Source organism: Cimex lectularius, unplaced genomic scaffold (assembly GCF_000648675.2).
Source record: "Cimex lectularius strain Harlan isolate CLEC.00 unplaced genomic scaffold, Clec_2.1 scaffold36, whole genome shotgun sequence".
In the NCBI taxonomy this organism is placed as follows: domain Eukaryota; kingdom Metazoa; phylum Arthropoda; class Insecta; order Hemiptera; family Cimicidae; genus Cimex; species Cimex lectularius.
This window is the reverse complement of record NW_019392648.1, coordinates 2378687-2396227: the sequence shown is the minus strand read 5'-3', so window position 1 is coordinate 2396227 and position 17541 is coordinate 2378687. Positions and strand designations below refer to the sequence as shown.

General features: G+C 32.9%; 1 protein-coding gene across 2 annotated transcripts; it reads left to right on the top strand.

Moving 5' to 3' along the window:
• Positions 1 to 2471: 2471 nt before the first annotated feature.
• LOC106668491 (FAS-associated factor 2) lies at positions 2472 to 12847 on the top strand. Of its 2 annotated transcripts, none has more exons than XM_014397320.2 (9): positions 2472 to 2921; positions 8405 to 8610; positions 8676 to 8788; positions 8853 to 9036; positions 9824 to 9997; positions 10070 to 10165; positions 10602 to 10773; positions 12426 to 12569; positions 12649 to 12847. In XM_014397320.2, exons 1-9 carry the CDS (start codon positions 2868 to 2870, stop codon positions 12814 to 12816), a joined length of 1311 nt encoding a protein of 436 aa, XP_014252806.1. In that variant the 5' UTR covers positions 2472 to 2867; the 3' UTR covers positions 12817 to 12847. The 2 variants fall into 2 exon arrangements, with proteins under 2 accessions (XP_014252806.1, XP_014252805.1); XM_014397319.2 differs by having other exon boundaries at positions 2473 to 2921; positions 8850 to 9036.
• Positions 12848 to 17541: the final 4694 nt, after the last annotated feature.

Here is a 17541-nt window from a genome sequence, read left to right as displayed (position 1 = left end):
TTGCACTATAGGAGTTATTTACTCCCATGTGAATTTGTTTTAATAGTTGTTAATCAGCTCATTTTTAAAACGTAAAGAGTAAGCAGTTTTGAGGTAGTTCGAAGACCTTTCAAAAATCACTTAGTTAATTTATTGAAATTTTTTTAACTAATTTATTTTTTGGTTAATGCCCATAAATAATAAATAAGTAATAAATATTGCCCAACACATTATTAATATTTGTATATAGAAAATATTTGACGAAAAAATATTCTTGTCAGAAAAACAACCTTTCAGCCTTTACAATTATTAATTATTAAATTAAAATAAAATTTGGTTGATTCAGTTAGTTTCAGAATAGCTTATTCATGTCTATTGTGTTTTAAGAATCAATCCTGGAACACAAGATTTTTTCCAAATAATTGCCTACACAATTAAAAATATTAAATTTGTTAAAACTATTACTATCGTAGAAGGGAGATCATCCTCACCCAATTGAGGATCAAGGGTTTTATGAGAGAACGTGTAGAAATCCCACCCGATATGAGAATTGTGCGAGAGGTGTGACCCGGACGCCCAAAACCCGAGGTAGGCAATTTTCATGGTTTGCCGAAAAAATTAATCGATGTTCTGTCCAGATACCTATATAGTTTTAAAGATATGAAATCAAATAATTAAATATATAATGTAATAAATAAATCTCAAGCAGTACACTTAACTAAAATTCTGAAACATTTATTTAACCTGTTTTGGTAGACATGGTTTTACAAAACTTCTTCAAATGCTCGTCGCCACTGTCCTGACAAAAAAAGATGACAGTTAAGTTCTTGTTTTAGCATGCTACAGTCACAATCACAATTTAAATCTTTGCAAGTAAAGTATGTTGAAGTAAGAATGAATTCGAATGTTGAACTAATTGACAATTGATTACCTGGTCTGTTTTTACATTTTACTGTTTATGCTATCTTCGGTAATTAATGAGTACATGAGTGACATTAGAGACCATTTCACCATACCCATCAAACCTAAGAAGTACAAATGTGAATAAATTCATTTCAAACTGTGAAATCTGTAAACGTTTAATTATTAATGCAATTGTTCCAAAAATAATGAATACAAAGGCCAATTATAAAACAAAATTTTGTTTATTGTACCTCTTAGAATTTTTATTGAAAGCGATTGAACCGTTTGCTGTATCCAGGAGCTAAACTGTTTACAAATGTAAATAAATTAATTTGAAATTAAGTCAAAATTGGTAATCTCCTTGTAACACTTTACTTAAGATATTTGTGTCAAGAAGAAAACAGGGACCAATTCTGTTTAAATAAAATTTTGCCAAAAGTCAATGCCCATGGTTAAAGTTTTTTAAATTAATTTTTTATTATTTACAAATCTGAATCAATTTTATTTGAAATCATGTCAAACTGTGATCTTTTCATAATTCTACAGTTATAATGTAATAATGTAATAAAGTAATAATTGTCCCAAAGAAGGAAACTGAAATTTAAAAGGTGATTTGGCATATATTTGGTTTTCAGATTAGTTCAATATTTGGCATGAACAATCATTTGTTACTTTGTCAACATACTCATCATAATAATGACCTAACATTGTTTTTTACGTTATTTATGAAATTGAATAAATTTTGAAAATAAATTTTCGTGATTCTATAGTTGGTAATAAACTATTAATAGTGTTTTGGTATATATTTGGTATTTGGATTAGTTTATTACTTGGCATGAACAATCATTTATCACATTATCAAATACTCATCATAATAATGACCTAAGTGGTTTTTTTCCAAAACTGAATGAGTTTTATTGTGAATCATGTCAAACCGTGATCTCTTCATGATTCTACAGTTGGTAATAAACTATTAATTGCCCAAAGAAGAAAACTGAAACCAGAAGATCATTTGGTATTCGGATTTGTTCAATACTTGGCATGAACAATCATTTATCACATTATCAAATACTCATCATAATAATGACCTAACATTGTTTTTTACGTTATTTATGAAATTGAATAAATTTTGAAAATAAATTTTCATGATTCTACAGTTGGTAATAACTATTAATTGCCCAAAGAAGAAAACTGAAACTAAGAAGGTTGTTTGGTACATGTTTGGTATTCGGATTTGTTCAATACTTGGCATGAACAATCATTTGTCACTTTGCCAACATAGTCATCATAACAAAGACGTAGAATTCTTTATTTTCTCTTTAATATTTGCATAATAAAAGTTTTACTGTATTTAAACATAGTTGGCAGCTTTTTGGATGGCGGTAATTTGGAGTTTTATTTTTTTAAAGTCTAGATTGTAGGATGCGATATTTTTGTCCTTAAATTGTTATATGCGGGGAAAATTTTGGAATTGAATAGTGTTGCAATGAGTGGGAAATCTGTTTTGAAATTGGAAATTTGAGTTGTTCACAGGTGAAGCGACACATTTCGAATTTACTTTGTGAGAGGGAAATCGTTAAAAAAAATCAGATCGATAAATCGTCCGGCGCGAAACCCTAAATTGTCATCCAGAGAAAATCCGAAATTCAAAAATAAATCCCTGGGCTGGGCGAGCCGTTTCTGGACTTTGGGATAGGGCGATCTCCTTTGTCTGGAATTGACCTTTTGAATGTCACCCAGGGCAGATAAGCGCTCAAGTCGGCAGAGGGGATCTTGTGATTGCGAATACCGAGAATACGGCTGGAAAAGTGATGTAGGGAAAATTGAACCCATCTCCGGAAAATAACCAGTTTTCTTGTAAATAGTAATTTTCGGAAATCAGTCTCGATCCGAGTGCAAGTGTCTTCGGCCCTGGGCTGTCTCAGGTCCCCACGTCCTCAAACCGATCGTCGGACCCATTTGGGAAAAATCCATTTCTCAAAAAAATGGATGATCTGGAATTGACTCCAGAACAGACGGAGAAAGTCGTCCAGTTCCAGGTTTGACTTTTACATCTTTTTTTAATTCTGGTTATATTTCACATTTTGACTGTTAGGTTTGTGGGAAATTTCCATTTTCGAGGGCTTTCAAGGCTATGTTATTTGCCTAATGCATAAAATACAACCAAATCCCACCTTAAATAAATATTTTTGAGTTATTCAAACGCGTGTCGGCGTTGCGCCGTCTTCAGTGAGGAACTGGAGGGACCCAAATATTGACATTTAAATCACAGCTCTTAATCGAGTGGAATTCCTACACGCTCTATATATGGAGTCAAGGAATTACACCCTTCATTAGATGAAACACATCGGCAACCTTTCTCTGTATGCTGGACCCGAATTGCATTACTTATTTCATCCTCTTCACACCATCAAACATTTTGGCATTGCACAATCTTCAGTGAGGAACTGGGGGGACTCAAATACTCACTGATCTTACAAACACAATTCTCACATCGGGAGAAATTCCTACATGCTTGTGCTGAACCAGAATTGCATTTCTTAGTGCATCCTCTTCTCACGGATTTGTTGAACTACTCAAACATTTTGACATTGCGCCTACTTCAGTGTAGAACTGGGGGAACCTACATACTACCTTTCAAGCACAATTCTTATATCAGGTGGAATTCCTACACGCTCTCTTTAAGAATCAAGGAATTGCACCCTTCATTAGATGGAACACACAGGCAACGTTTCCCAACATGCTGAACCCGAATTGGGTTAAGTATTGGATCCGCTTCACTCATGAATTTGTCAGACTATTCAAACACCATCTTCAGTTCCTCACTGGCGCAATGACGTGTTGAGTATTTCAACTACCCATGAGTGAAGACCAATGTCAGTTCAACAATGAGTTCACTGACTCGCAGACCAACACCCAGTAACAACTCTTTCTCGTCATGCTGGACATATGCGCACACTTTGGCCCAAAAGTATCCATTGGTCAATAGAAGGAAGTAATTTTGCATAATTGAAATGTAGTTCCATAAATAAATATTGGATTTAATTCAATTTAGAAAAATGAATCACAGTTTCATATCACAGAATTTAAACAAAATATATACTAGGAGTAGGCATATATAAATAAAAAAAACACAATAATTTAATGAAAATTTTTCAATGGCAAGTGTTTTACTGTCGCTGAGAATCCAATCCTGATTACATGACATTATTTTGAAAATGGCAAAAAGAGGGAAAATTCAAATGGTTGTAGGTTGAGATGGAGAGTTGGTGTCCAAGAGGATCAAAGTCACGATAGCTCAAGTGGTAGACCAGCGGCGTACCGAAGGGCATGGATTTGTATCCCACTCGTGACATGACTTTTTATCTCAATCAAGACCTTATAGAAAGAATAATTAATTGAAAGAAATAATTTGGTCAATTGACCACTAAAATATAAATAAGTATTGCATATGTTGTTACATTCTATCATCACATTATGCATCGAAGAGTGCAGAGAAAAATTTGCTCTTTTATATTCAATAAAAAATATTTTCTGATTTTTTAAGTGGCATGGAGGTACATAAAATTGGAGTTTATCAAGGATTTCCAGGGAATCTATACAATTATTAATTAATTTGAAAATAAAAATATTTTCTTATGCGCTAAGATCAGAAATATTGAAGAAAGATTTGATGGGAGCATGAGAGGATTTATCATTTTAAACATCAAACAGTTTAATTTGAAATATAATGAATGAAGGAATTTATTTTGAACAGTTTGAAGAAGTTTTATATCAGCGTAATAGCGTGGATTCAAGATGATTAAGGCATATTCAAGAATAGGTCGTACAAATAAATCATGTAGATGGACATAGCAAGAAGGATTTTTGAACTGATAGGTAGATCTTAATTACCATTATTTTACTAGGTTGACACACGGACACTTATTTTTGGGTCAAAGCCCGCGTATGTATCCAGCATGCAGAAAAAAGTTGCTCAATATGTGTCAATATGTCCCACCTAATTAAAAGGTGCAATTCCTTAGCTCCATCAGAGAATGCAAGCGCAGGAATGCCACCCGATTTGAGAATTGTACTTGAGCAAGGCAGCGAATATTTAGGTCCCCTGTTCCCGATTCTTGGAGGAAACAGGGTTGTTCTATTGTGTGCAGTAATGATAGTTGTGTATACCTAATTTGTGTTGAGATTTATTAACGTGAATGTTTGATGTTAGAAGGTCTATGGCGAAATATCGAGTACCCCATTGGCCTTAATTAAGCTGGTAAAGTGTGATGGAGTACTCCATTGCTCTAATTGAATGAATGTAAATAGGAGTGAACGTATTTAAGAATGAATGTGAGTACGAATGGGTTTGGAACGACATGCGTTGGGTGCTGAATTAACCTAGCACCACCCCAGGCTCTCAAGTAGGTCCCCAGGTCCCAAAAAGATTTGTGCTTGGCTCTAGTTATTAAAATGATCTAGCTGTTGATGGCTCCTGGAGTCCTACCTTGGTGGCTGGATGGATAAGACTGTGATCTGCCAGCCATTTACTGAAAATGGCAAAAGTTGGAATTGCCAGGGAACTATGAGAGGTTAATAGGCTCAACTCGGCCGGTTTGTATGTATGTGTGCAGATTTGAGCCTATATAAATCCAAATTTAAAAAATCCATTATTTTAATCAAAAGTTCATTTGACATCAACTCATCAACTCAAAACATAAGGTAATTCCAGGTTGAGCTTTTTGTTTATTTTATTAGCTTTTATTCCCCTTGTTAAGAACACATTTGAGGTAGCTAAATGATATGTCTAATAGCAAAACGATTACTGTATTACAGCGTAAATTAAAATCTTATCTTTAAAAGTAGTTTCCTAAGTGTAACACTCTACACGTTTTTGCCTCCAGCTGGGTTTGATTCCAAAACTGAGAGTCTTCCAATTCTAGATTTGGCTCTTACATTTATTTCTTATATTCTAAGCAAGCTGCTCAGTGGACAACTGTATCATCCTTTAAAATTCAAAATATGAAATGGGCTGTCTTAGTTCAAATGTAGAGGACCCAGGTCCTTTCATTCAACTTCCTACAAAAAATAAGGACATTGATAAAAAACCATGTAGCTTAGCTTTGTACTTGCAAAATAACGCTTGAGAATCATCTCTTCTGAGTTATTTGACAATTAAACAATACTAACAAATGAATTTGATCCTTTTTTTTAAATTAGCATGAACTGAAAATGGTAACAAGATGCAAAAGAAAAAATGACCTTAAGTATAGATTTTTCCCTAGTACTGTTGGTTTAAACAAAAACTGATGATTTGAGTTAGAATAAAACATAGAATTTCAGGTTTGGTTCTTATGCTTTTCATCTTGTTTTATTTATTTTGCTAGGTATACATTCTTGGTAAAAGTAGCCTGAGTCCTTTCACTTATTCAACATGTTTTGACCTCCAGTTTAATCGCTGGGATTGCCTCCAAAACTGAGGTCATCCAATTCTAAATTTGGCTCTTACATTTATTTTTGATCGTTTTGTGTACTTTCTATTGATGTTTGTCCTGTATAAAACCAAATCATCCTTTAAAATTCTAAGCATCTGGTATGTTAACTTTAAAAGGAAAGACTTCTGTCCTTTCTTTTAGTAAACATTTTTAAACCCTTCAACTTTTGAAATTATTACCCAAATTAATTATGCCAATTATTCTTTTTATCTAAGGTTTTCGGTTGAGATGAAGATGAGGAGTTAAGTGCTGAGGGGATCGAAGTCATGTGGTTAGTGCAGTGGCGCTTACTGAGCCGAAGGTTGTGGGTTTGAATCCCGCTCGTGGCACTATTTTTTCATCTCAAACAAAAATCTTAGATTTATGAAAATCGTTCACCTATCTTAGCAATGGTCAAGTAATGTCTGGAACTAATATCCAGTGAGCTTTTGGTTATTGAACAACATTAACAATATGAAATTATGAATGACTATTATGAAATTCATAGTGTTTGAAATTATTCATTTTCCTGATTTGCAGTGGCAAAATATAAAATGTTGTGCCAGTGAGTCAATTAGAAAATACGATTGTTAATATTGTGAGCAGCAATTTTGGATTTATACTGATCCATATGAATAAAAACACTTTTTTCTTTTTTATCTGATCTTTTGAAAATTTTTAGACTAAAGTGTGTTAATCGTGTTTGTTCAAAAGAAAAATAAGTGCAGTAAAGTGTAAGACAATAGAATATTTACAATTATATTTTTTATTGAAAAATCCTTTGGTCCAACAACAAAAAGTTGTCTCCGATTCATTTCACTTGCTGTGGTAAATCTTTAGTTCCATAAAGTTTTCCCTTATATTTTTTTAATTTAGATTATTTTATTTATGTATGAATACTAAAGTGTTTTTTAAATAAAGATAAAAACATGGATAATGTGTAATACATATTTATTTATTGACATATCAAATCTCAAGGTATATTCCCCTTTGATTTCTTTTTAACCTTACAAAAATTAATAGCAATTTTACATTACTTGTTTCTAAATTTGGTAGTTTTTTCGACTATAAAAGCTGACCAACAGTAAAAATTGTTACAATTAATTAAGGTTTTTAGTTGAGATAAAAAAGTCAATGGCACGAACAGGATTCGAACCCACGATCTTCGGCTAGATACGCTGCTGCTCTAACCACTTGAGCTATCGTGACCTCGATCCACTCGGACACTAACTTCCCATCTCAACCCCACCTTTTGAATTTTCCCTCCTTTTTGCCATTGCCATTTGGCAAAGTAAAAATTGTGTAGAACCGTTTCGATGGATAAATTATCTAAATGGCCATACTGAGGATAGAAGATTTATTTTGTTTCACTAATCACAATCTGCTCTTATCAAAAAACCCATAAAGTATGATGGATGGTTATTAAAAATTTATCATCATAATTTTTATGACTAATTTAATATATGCAATTATAAAAATTTTCATTGTATATATGATTAACCTTTTGATTTTTGTAAATTATCGCTTCATTTAAGTAAGATTATATTGATGCCACTCTCCTATGTTTTTTTATTATTAATAAATTTTAGTAGTTAATAAATTTTATTAATTAACTAATATATGGATAGGACATATTTTAGATTTGAATGCTGCAATATGTGAGCTGTGAAAATACTATTATTAATTTTTGATTAATTGAATAGTAAATTTATATTTTTTTAAACGCAATTGCATGTTTTAGTGATTCAGATGGTCTGTTGAAATGGATGAATTTTTTTTGTTTTTTTGTTTTATTAATAATTAGTTCAGGCCGGGGGCTGTGGTGGCTGAGTGGTTAGGACATCCAGCTCGTATATGCCATGCTAGTGATTCTGCGTTCAGTCCAGTAGTTCATGAAATTTTAATTGAGAATATAAAAAAAACTATTGTAATGTGGTTTGTTTCCTGTTCCACAATACCCAACTGTTAGTTGGATGTTATGCACTCTTGTCGGACAAGGATTAATTTTTTTTACTAAGTTCAAGTCTCTATTATGTGCATATATAACGTTTTATTCTGTAATTTAGGAGCTGACTGGTCTTGATAACCTGTCGGTATGCCGTGATGCATTGCATAGACACGGATGGGATTTAGAAGTGGCTGTGCAAGACCAGCTCAACATAAGTGAAGGGAGGCCATCCGTTTTTGCAACGGAGAATGCAGCCCCGCCGTCAGTAGTCAACGATGGAGTCGTTCAGCACGTCTTCTATTCTCCACCTTCTGATAGCTATAGGTATTTATTTTATAAAAACTCGACTTTCATAATTCATTTATATAACGATACTTTCTAAATTTCAGATGGGGAGGCCCCTTTGGATACATTTTCTCCTTCGTTTTTCAGTTTTGCTATGATACGATAACCTCTATTCTCAAGTTTGCATTTAGCATTTTCTGGAAAGAGCCACGAAGACGTAAGTGATTCGGTAATAGTCGTTACTTATAAAAGTTTCTTATATCAAAATGTGGTTTCAGAAGTAACAGACCCAGTGGGAGATGTTTTGAAATTCATTGATCATTTTAATGACACATTCTCAAGGACTCATCCAGTTTTTTACCAAGGCTCCTACAGCCAAGCACTAAACGATGCCAAACAGGAGCTGAAATTTTTAGTCGTTTATCTACATCAAGATACAAATCAAGATTGCATTAATTTTTGCCGGTAAGGATTTCCATTTTCATTTCACCTTTTTATAAAATATAAAATTGTATCACTAATTTTTGTGAAAATTTGTGAAAAAAAAGCCTCTTGTCTGGAAAAAAAAAACCTTTTGTACGTTCACTAATTTAAAATTTAATTATTTTTATAGATTCAATTTAAATTCATTTTTATGATATATTTTATTATTCATTTCATTATACAGAAAATTTTGACGGCTTTCAATTTTAATGTCTCTGCATCCACATTTATGTTTTGTTATTATTTTTTCCAAAGGTATTGGAGGTGTGTTAGGTACTTAGACTCAAAGATATACCTAAAGGTAATAAATATCAGAAAGATCCCAAATCAGAAGATTGAGGGAATTGTGTGTCTACAAGATCAAATAAATTGTAAATTGTCGTAACATACAATTAAAAGTAGAAAGGGTAATTTTAACGTCAATAATAACAGTAAATTTAACTTTCACCGTGATAGACTTTAAACTTTAAAATGAAAGGTAGTTATATCTTAATTTGTTTTGCTTATTTTGAGAAGGATTCTTTTTCAAGTCAAATCACCTATTATCTATCAAGCAAAACAATTCGGAAAGTTGTTTTAAATAAATCTTATCTTAAGTTAATCATTGTGATAGATTATCTTATATACAGGCTCAGAGTTCTTCTTCATCTTCCCATACATAGCTCTGAAGTTCCATGGAAAAATGGGTTGTTTTGTCTCAGAATCACAATATAACTTAATGGATGTTGTGGTGCAATCCGTTATAATTTTTGGTTTGATGATTTTAAAGGGACTGCTTGACAGACAACTCCTTGATTGAGTATTTAAATAGCAGAACGTTGTTCTGGATATGCAATACCGTGAGTGGAGAGGGTGAGAGAGTTTCACACACACTGAAAGCTTCGACATACCCTTTCCTTTCTGTAATTGCTTACAAGGAATCAAGAATGGTGATGATCGCCAGGTAATTTAATTAGACACTGATGCAGAATTTTTTTTTGTGTTACTTTTTATTTTATATATATATTTCTTCCAGACTGGAAGGCCCAACAAATAGTGCTGAAGTACTAAGCAGGCTCAATGCTGTGATCTCGTCTAATGAGAGTTTTTTGGATGCAGCACGTTCAGATCGGTAATTATTTTAATTTCTCTATTTAAACCACAGATGCAAATAATCACATTTCTGAAATGCTTTTGTAGTCAGTAGATGTACATTTTTTAAATTAATTGTTTTCTGTTTATATACATAAATTTACAATTATCATGAAAAGAAAGGCTTCTTGTACTACCATTCAAACTCGGAGGTACATCTTGACCTTTCAAGAGCATTTTAATAGCTAAATTTGATATTACTTTGTCATACCTAGTATTATAAATAACAGTTGATAAAAAACCATATGTTTACATTGTATAAATATTCCATCTCTACAGGTTTTATTAATTAAATGAATCTTTGTTTACCTTACACGTTTTTTATCATAATTGTTGTTTTATCAACACTTTGTTTTTACATTTTATAATTTAAAAATGGACAAAGGAACACTCATTGATATCTGTCCTGTTATCAGCCTTGCCAGAAGCCTCAACCAGAGACTTCGACGAGAGCAGGATGCTGCTTATATGGAATCACTCCGTGCTGACCAGGAGAAGGAAAGAAAAAGGATCGAGGAGGAGGAAAAGAGGCGAGCCGAGGAAAGGGAAGAACAGGAGCTTAGGATGAGAGAACAAGAAAAGAAAGAGGTGACCTTTCTCTTAATTAAAAATATTAAACAAACTGAAGTTATTGTACTAATTATTTTACTTTTTGAACACTGTGAAGACTTATTTTACTATCTCTAAAATATTTTCTGGTCAGTGGACAGGCGGATCAATCACGTATCTGTGTTTTATGGTCAAACTTCAGGAACAGCTATCACGGATCCGTTTTTTATGGTCAAACCATAGATACAGCTATCATGGATCTGGTTTTTTTTTTTTTTTTATGGTCAACGTTAGGTACAGCTATCACTGATCCGAGTTTTATGTTCATATCTCAGGTACAGCTATCATGGACCTGTGTTTTATGGTGAACCTCAGGTACATATATCACAGATCTGTGTTTTATGTTCAAACCTCAGGTACATCTATCATGGATCTGTGTTTTATGTTAAAACCTCAGGTACATCTATCACGGATCTGTGTTTTATGGTCAAACCTTAGGTACATCTACCATGGATCAATGTTTTATGTTCAAACCTCAGGTACAGAGCTATGATGGATCAGTGTTTTATGGTCACACCGTAGGTACAGCTATTATGGATCTGTGTACTATGTTCAAATCTCAGGTACAGCTATCTTGGACTCGTGTTTTATGGTGAACCTCAGGTACATATATCACAGACCTGTGCTTTATGTTCAAACCTCAGCTACATCTGTCACGGATGTGTTTTATTGTGAACCTCAGGTACATCTATCACGGATCTGTGTTTTATGTTAAAACCTCAGGTACATCTATCACAGATCTATGTTTTATGGTCAAACCTTAGGTACATCTACCACAGATCCATGTTTTATGGTCAAGCCTTAGGTACATCTATCACAGATTGATGGTTTATGTTCAAACCTCAGGTACATCTCTCACGGATCTGTTTTATGTTCAAACCTCAGGTACAGCTATCATGGATCTGTTTACTATGTTCAAACCTCAGGTACAGCTGTCCCGAATCTGTGTTTTATGTTCTACCCTCATGTACAGCTGTCACGAATTTGTGTTTTATGGTAAACCTTATGTACATCTATCAAGGATCTGTGTTTTATGTTCAACCCATAGGTACAGCTATCATAGATCTCTGTTTTATGGTCAACCTTGGGAACAGTTATCACGGATCCGAGTTTTATATTCAAACTTCAAGTACAACTATCATGGATCCGGGTTTTATAGTCAACCTCAGGCACAGCTATCATGGATGTTTTTGGTCAAACCCGAGGGGCTGGGGTATATGGTGAACTAGATGTAGTACAAACAAAAATTAATTTTTAATTTCATGAGGTATCTTAGTTATGATCTAGTAATTGGCTAAAATGCTCTACTCATTCTGTTTATGCTCAACATTATCAAAACTATTCCTCCTGCAAAATTGTACTTGCTGGGCAGGAATAAGAATGAGCCAATATATTAGTTTTTAAACTTTTACTTGGAATCTACTTTATCCATTAATGGCTCAACTGGCATTCCTCATGTAGGAGGCAAAATATAAATATCCAGCTCTTCATGATGCATCTTGAGCATATCTTACCCCTGTAATAAAACAGGGTTTAACAATAAACTATTTATGTATGAAAAGTGTATCCTACCAAAATTTAAATAATTAAGTTCATTTGGGAAGTTAATACTTTTTCCATTTTGTTCGCAGGCCATAAGGAGAGCGAAAATAGATAAATTGTCCGAAATTCCTGATGAGCCAGCACAGAATGATCCAGATGCACTATCAGTTGTTTTTAAAATGCCTTCAGGTGAAAGGATAGAACGTAGATTTGCAAAAGTAAATAGTCTTAAGGTAATATTTTATAATTTGTATTAAAAAAAATTTAAATATTTGTGCGAATAATTATGATTTAATGCGCCCACTGTTTCAGGATATTTACAATTTTGTCTTTTGTCATCCATCGTCTCCAGATGTGTTCGAGATTGCGACCAACTTCCCTAAAAGAACCTTGCAGTGTGATACGGAGGGGCATAAAACCCTCCTCGAGGCCGGGCTCGGTGGTAGGGAAGTTCTTTTCGTATACGATCTTGAAGCTTAATATTTAAATAATAAAACTAATATATACAAAAGTCTTTTGTCCTGTCGATGAGATGACCGGAAATGAAGACAAACTTATTCGTTGCATTTAAGTGGTAAAAGCCTCTTTCCCGGAGGCCGAAACGTTTTAACATCTCACTCACAATCTAAGCCTTTTCCCCCCACCCCCATATGGTCCATTCAGTATTATTGTGATGTTTTCATTTTTAAATCTAGCAATCTGAAATCACCTTTTATATATAAAAAAATAATTGATTTTTGTAGTAATCCTCTTCATAAATATACACAGACCACTTATCATTATGGGTTAATTGTTATTTATTCATGCATTTTATTTTGTATTTAGTTGTAAAATAATATATTTGTGATCTCTTCTTTTCAAAAATTGTAAAAAGCCAGAATTAATCTATGTTAGTCCCTATTTAGATTACAAAAACAAATGTTAGTAAAATAAAAATAATTAATTATGCTATAAAAATTGATTATAAAATTAAAAGGAGCCTATTGAAAGTAAATGAATCTTAGGTGGTTGATTGTTTTGGTTTTATAACTTCTACTTCCAAATAGATCTTACATTTTGTTTTTATTCAGAGTACCAACAGGACGATATTTTTTTTTTTTTCTGTTGTGTTGTTGAGACGTTTATGTACTTTTGTATTTTTTCCTTAATGCTTACTTTTATATATTTGAATAATAATAAATAAAATATAAAAAAAAGATGGGTGCTCACTTTATTATAAGTGAAAAGGATGATGAAAGGAATATTTTCTGTATTTGTATATTTGTGAATAATAAACTTACAAATTATCTATGTTGACATGAGATATTTTCTTTTATTCCCAGTGTGTGTAAAATGGATGTAATTCCTGAAGGAAAGGCGCTTATTTGTTGCATGTTCCCTAAATAAGGCTACAGGCTAACTTACTAACTACTCTAATGTCTAAGTTCAGATGAAAAAGAGTGTCTTGAAGTCACGATAAGTCAAGTGATTAGAGAGCAGCATATTTAGCCGAAGGTGTGGGTTCGAATCCCACTCATGACACTAGCTTTTTCATCTCAACCAAGTCCTTAAAAAGTATAATTAATTAAAATTATTCGGAGATCGTGAGATGCAGTCTGGTGTGATGTAGGTTCTAGAAAAACATTTTCTTTATTGTACGTTCAATCTTTATTGAGATCATCTTCAGTGCTCAACATGTTTGTTTTCTGTGTAATTGTGTCATTCTTGTGTCGTCGGGCACTCTCAAAACAAACTCGTTAGCCCTGAAGATGATTTCAATAAAGATTGAAACGTCGGCATGATAAAGGAAATATTTTTCTCAAACCTACATCACACCAGACCGAATCATGATCTCCGAATAATCATTGATTAATGGTCATTAACTACCACACATTATTTAAAATAAATAATATGGTCAATTATGACTACTAAATACATATATGTATTAAAATAAAAAACTACAATTTGTATGCTGAAAGCTGTTGAAAAATAATGCCTACCTTCTCTGCTCTTTTATAACTAATACTTTTTTAATGGAAGTTGCCTTCTGTTTAACACACCTAATTCTGTTTTGGAAAACTCGTTTGAACTTGTTTTGGTAATACATGGGAACTACATATGTACTTTTTCTTCCTAAGGTGTGTCCCTCCTTTGAAAGCTTACCTTTTGCAGAATTTTTCAAGCATTTGGCAAGGGCCTCTTTCAGATGAGGCAGTTGATTCGACTTGTCGAACAGACAGGTGTCAAGAGTAACTCTAGGGAATGATTGGGAACCGCCCAAACCCAATCACCCACAGTGGATTCATCCGCCGAGGCTTGACACAGCTCGACATCTGTCCTTCACACTAGTCACCTAGTTGAGTCAATTGCCCTTGTAAGTTTCAATGTGGAACGGTTATTAAAGAAATTCATACTCGTCCTTTGATATGGGACATAAAGTGTGAGAACAATAGCAACAAAATTAAAAGAAGATGAAGTGGTAGTTGTGAGAAAACACCGGTATAACAACTGCCACCAGATTGTATAACAACTGAACCCATGTTTTTCTTCGAGTGGGCTTTTCCTTTTTTTTCCTTCTTGTCCTGCTTCCTCAGGTTCTAATTTCCCGTTGGGAAGAAAAGTCGATTTCACAAGTTGCCTGTTATGAAACCAGCCTAGAAAAGCCTTCACACAGCAGTTAATTAGATGAGAGTTAATCAGGCAACTAGCTAAATCAGCTCGTCTGAAAGAGGTCTACACCTTTATTTTGCCTTTTCTTCCCTCGACATGGCATGTTCAACTTTTTCCCAACATTGATTTACTTAAGCACTTCTTTTATGAATAATATCAATGGATTGAGCATAAGCGATGCAATTTGGTCCTTATGTCTTAATCAATGAAGGTGGATTGTGACTAATTCCAACAAAGATGTAAGATTTGCTCAGGTTGGTTTAATATACTGCACATTGAGAGATATTGCATCCCCCGTACCTACAGCATACTGATGAGTCCTAGTTCAAGGACTTTACTCAGTAGGCCCAGTCTCAACAGTTGAATTTCTTATACGGTTATGTTATATATACCAATGCACTTTCTCCTGTAGGCAAATGTAACGCCGTAGTTTGTTAGTAGGTGTGTTAGAATCTTCTCAGCTTCCTTGCAAAATCTGCATGCACTGTGTCAGATTATACCGATCTTCCTCAAATGCTCATTCAGTCCTTAGTATCTTGTTAAGATCCTGTCAAGATTTGAAGTTTTATTAATAAAAATTATAAGTATAAAGTAAATTTAATTCAATGAGCATAAATCGTTATTTACATATTTAAAAAAAAATTTTTTTTCTGTGTAATAATTTCATTGTTGGTTAACATAAAAATGTTATACAATGCAGAATATAATAATTTGGTATAAGTTAAAAATCATAAAATCAACTGGAAAAGATAAATTCTGCTTTTTTTGCATATTTTAACAAACATTCTGTAAGCAAAGTATATCAGAAAATGGTCAAACCTTGGATTTGACATCATTGTCATAACATTATAAAACCCTCAGATGCCAACTTTCACAGAAATCGGTGTAAATTAATTTTTTGACTGATTTCGAAGACCTGCGTAACTTAATAGTGCAAGCTACAAGATAATTTTTCTCACAATCTAGAAAACTGATTTTCATGGGTGATAATTCTTTTTAAAGGAATAGCAATTTATATCTGTATCAAACATTAAAATCAGACTATTACATCAATTTAAAAAAAAGAGGATAATTTTTGACAAATAACTTTCCTATTTTGAATAGTTTCTTATCAAAAAATCTTTTATATATTTTTATAGTACAGTAATTCCTTAACATTCACAGGTGTTTAATTCCAGAAAACTGCCGTGAATGTTAAATCCGCGAATATTGTCTGTTTTCCTTTGTTATAAGGAGGGTTATGTTTCAAGACGCCCAAAATTAGTGATACAATTCAGAACTAAGAAAAAGTTTATTCAAAATAAACTTAATAGAAGACAACCGTGTTTGAACATGTTAATTGTTTTCATTGTTTGTATTTTATGATGTATAATAAAAGAAATAATAATTGTTCGCTGTTTCGCCGAATAATTAATTTCTTTAAGAATTGTCACATGAGGATTTGAAGCGGCCTTGACATCCCTTTTAAACTTAAAACTTCGATTTAACAATGGGTCGAAATCCATTGCTTTTTTTAATAAGTTTGTCCCTCAATGTTAAAATTTCCCTGACCTGTTTTGAAGAACAAAGCTTTGGCCTGCATAAAAAATGTAACATGTCCAAAATTTGTATTCCTTCACCAAGGGTCAGGGCGGTTTTTTTGTTTTGGAAGTGGAGGCATTTTGCAACACAAATTACACCAGAGAATAAAACAAACTGAGGAAAAAGAAGGAACAATTCAAAGCAGGCAAAGGTTTTCTGAGAGCAATTAGAGCCTCGAACAATTTTTTAAAGAATTATTTTCGATACAAAAAAAATTATTTAAATATTTTTATTAAATATTTACACAATTTTTTTTGTCGCAAATAAAAAATCAGACTTCCACAAATGTCAAAACAGCAAGTGTTGAGGGATTACTGTACATATTTCGTTAAAAATCTCCCTTCCACTTCTTTCAAATTGTGTTTTAAGTTAAAATCCTTTTAGCACTTTTTGAATTATAGCCACTACAATAAGATATTCCGATAATGACTTCTTAAAAATCAGAAAAATTTTAGGGGTCAAAAAATCGATAAATTGAAATTCAAACAAAAATTTATATTCAGGGGTCTCTACAGGTGCTAAAATAAAATTTCATATTAGTTTTAAGGAAAAAGTTATGACCTAGTTTACTTTAAAAAAAAATTTTTTTTTAAATAATTTTTTGGTTATTGATAGATTTTGCTAAATTTTTATTGCAATCTACATATAAAATTCTGTAAAATGATATATTCACATAGCTGATTTGAGTAAATAGAACGGTAAATTTCAACTTTCAAAAATTTTTTTTGCGAAACCAGGGCCTATTCACAAGAACTGGTCTATGTCCAATATTTTGGAGTATAGAATCACCAAAAAAAATTTTGGTCCAAAATGTGACACACCAACCTGGTCCTCTTGTGAGTACATCTCTCAATTGTATGGACTTCAGCCTGGAAAATACTAGCGTACTTTCCCCTGGGCTGTATTTAGTTCCAGGTCCAAACACTGATCTCTTAATCATACAAGGTGGATTGTGACTAACTTCCGACTAAAGTG

Excerpts from the sequence above, each read along its gene's own strand:
- LOC106668491 (XM_014397319.2), top strand. The coding sequence starts at position 2,868 with ATGGATGATCTGGAATTGACTCCAGAACAGACGGAGAAAGTCGTCCAG. Across the intron at positions 8,611-8,675 it reads CCACCTTCTGATAGCTATAG|ATGGGGAGGCCCCTTTGGAT; the intron begins GTATTTATTTTA and ends TCTAAATTTCAG. Across the intron at positions 10,166-10,601 it reads GATGCAGCACGTTCAGATCG|CCTTGCCAGAAGCCTCAACC; the intron begins GTAATTATTTTA and ends TCCTGTTATCAG.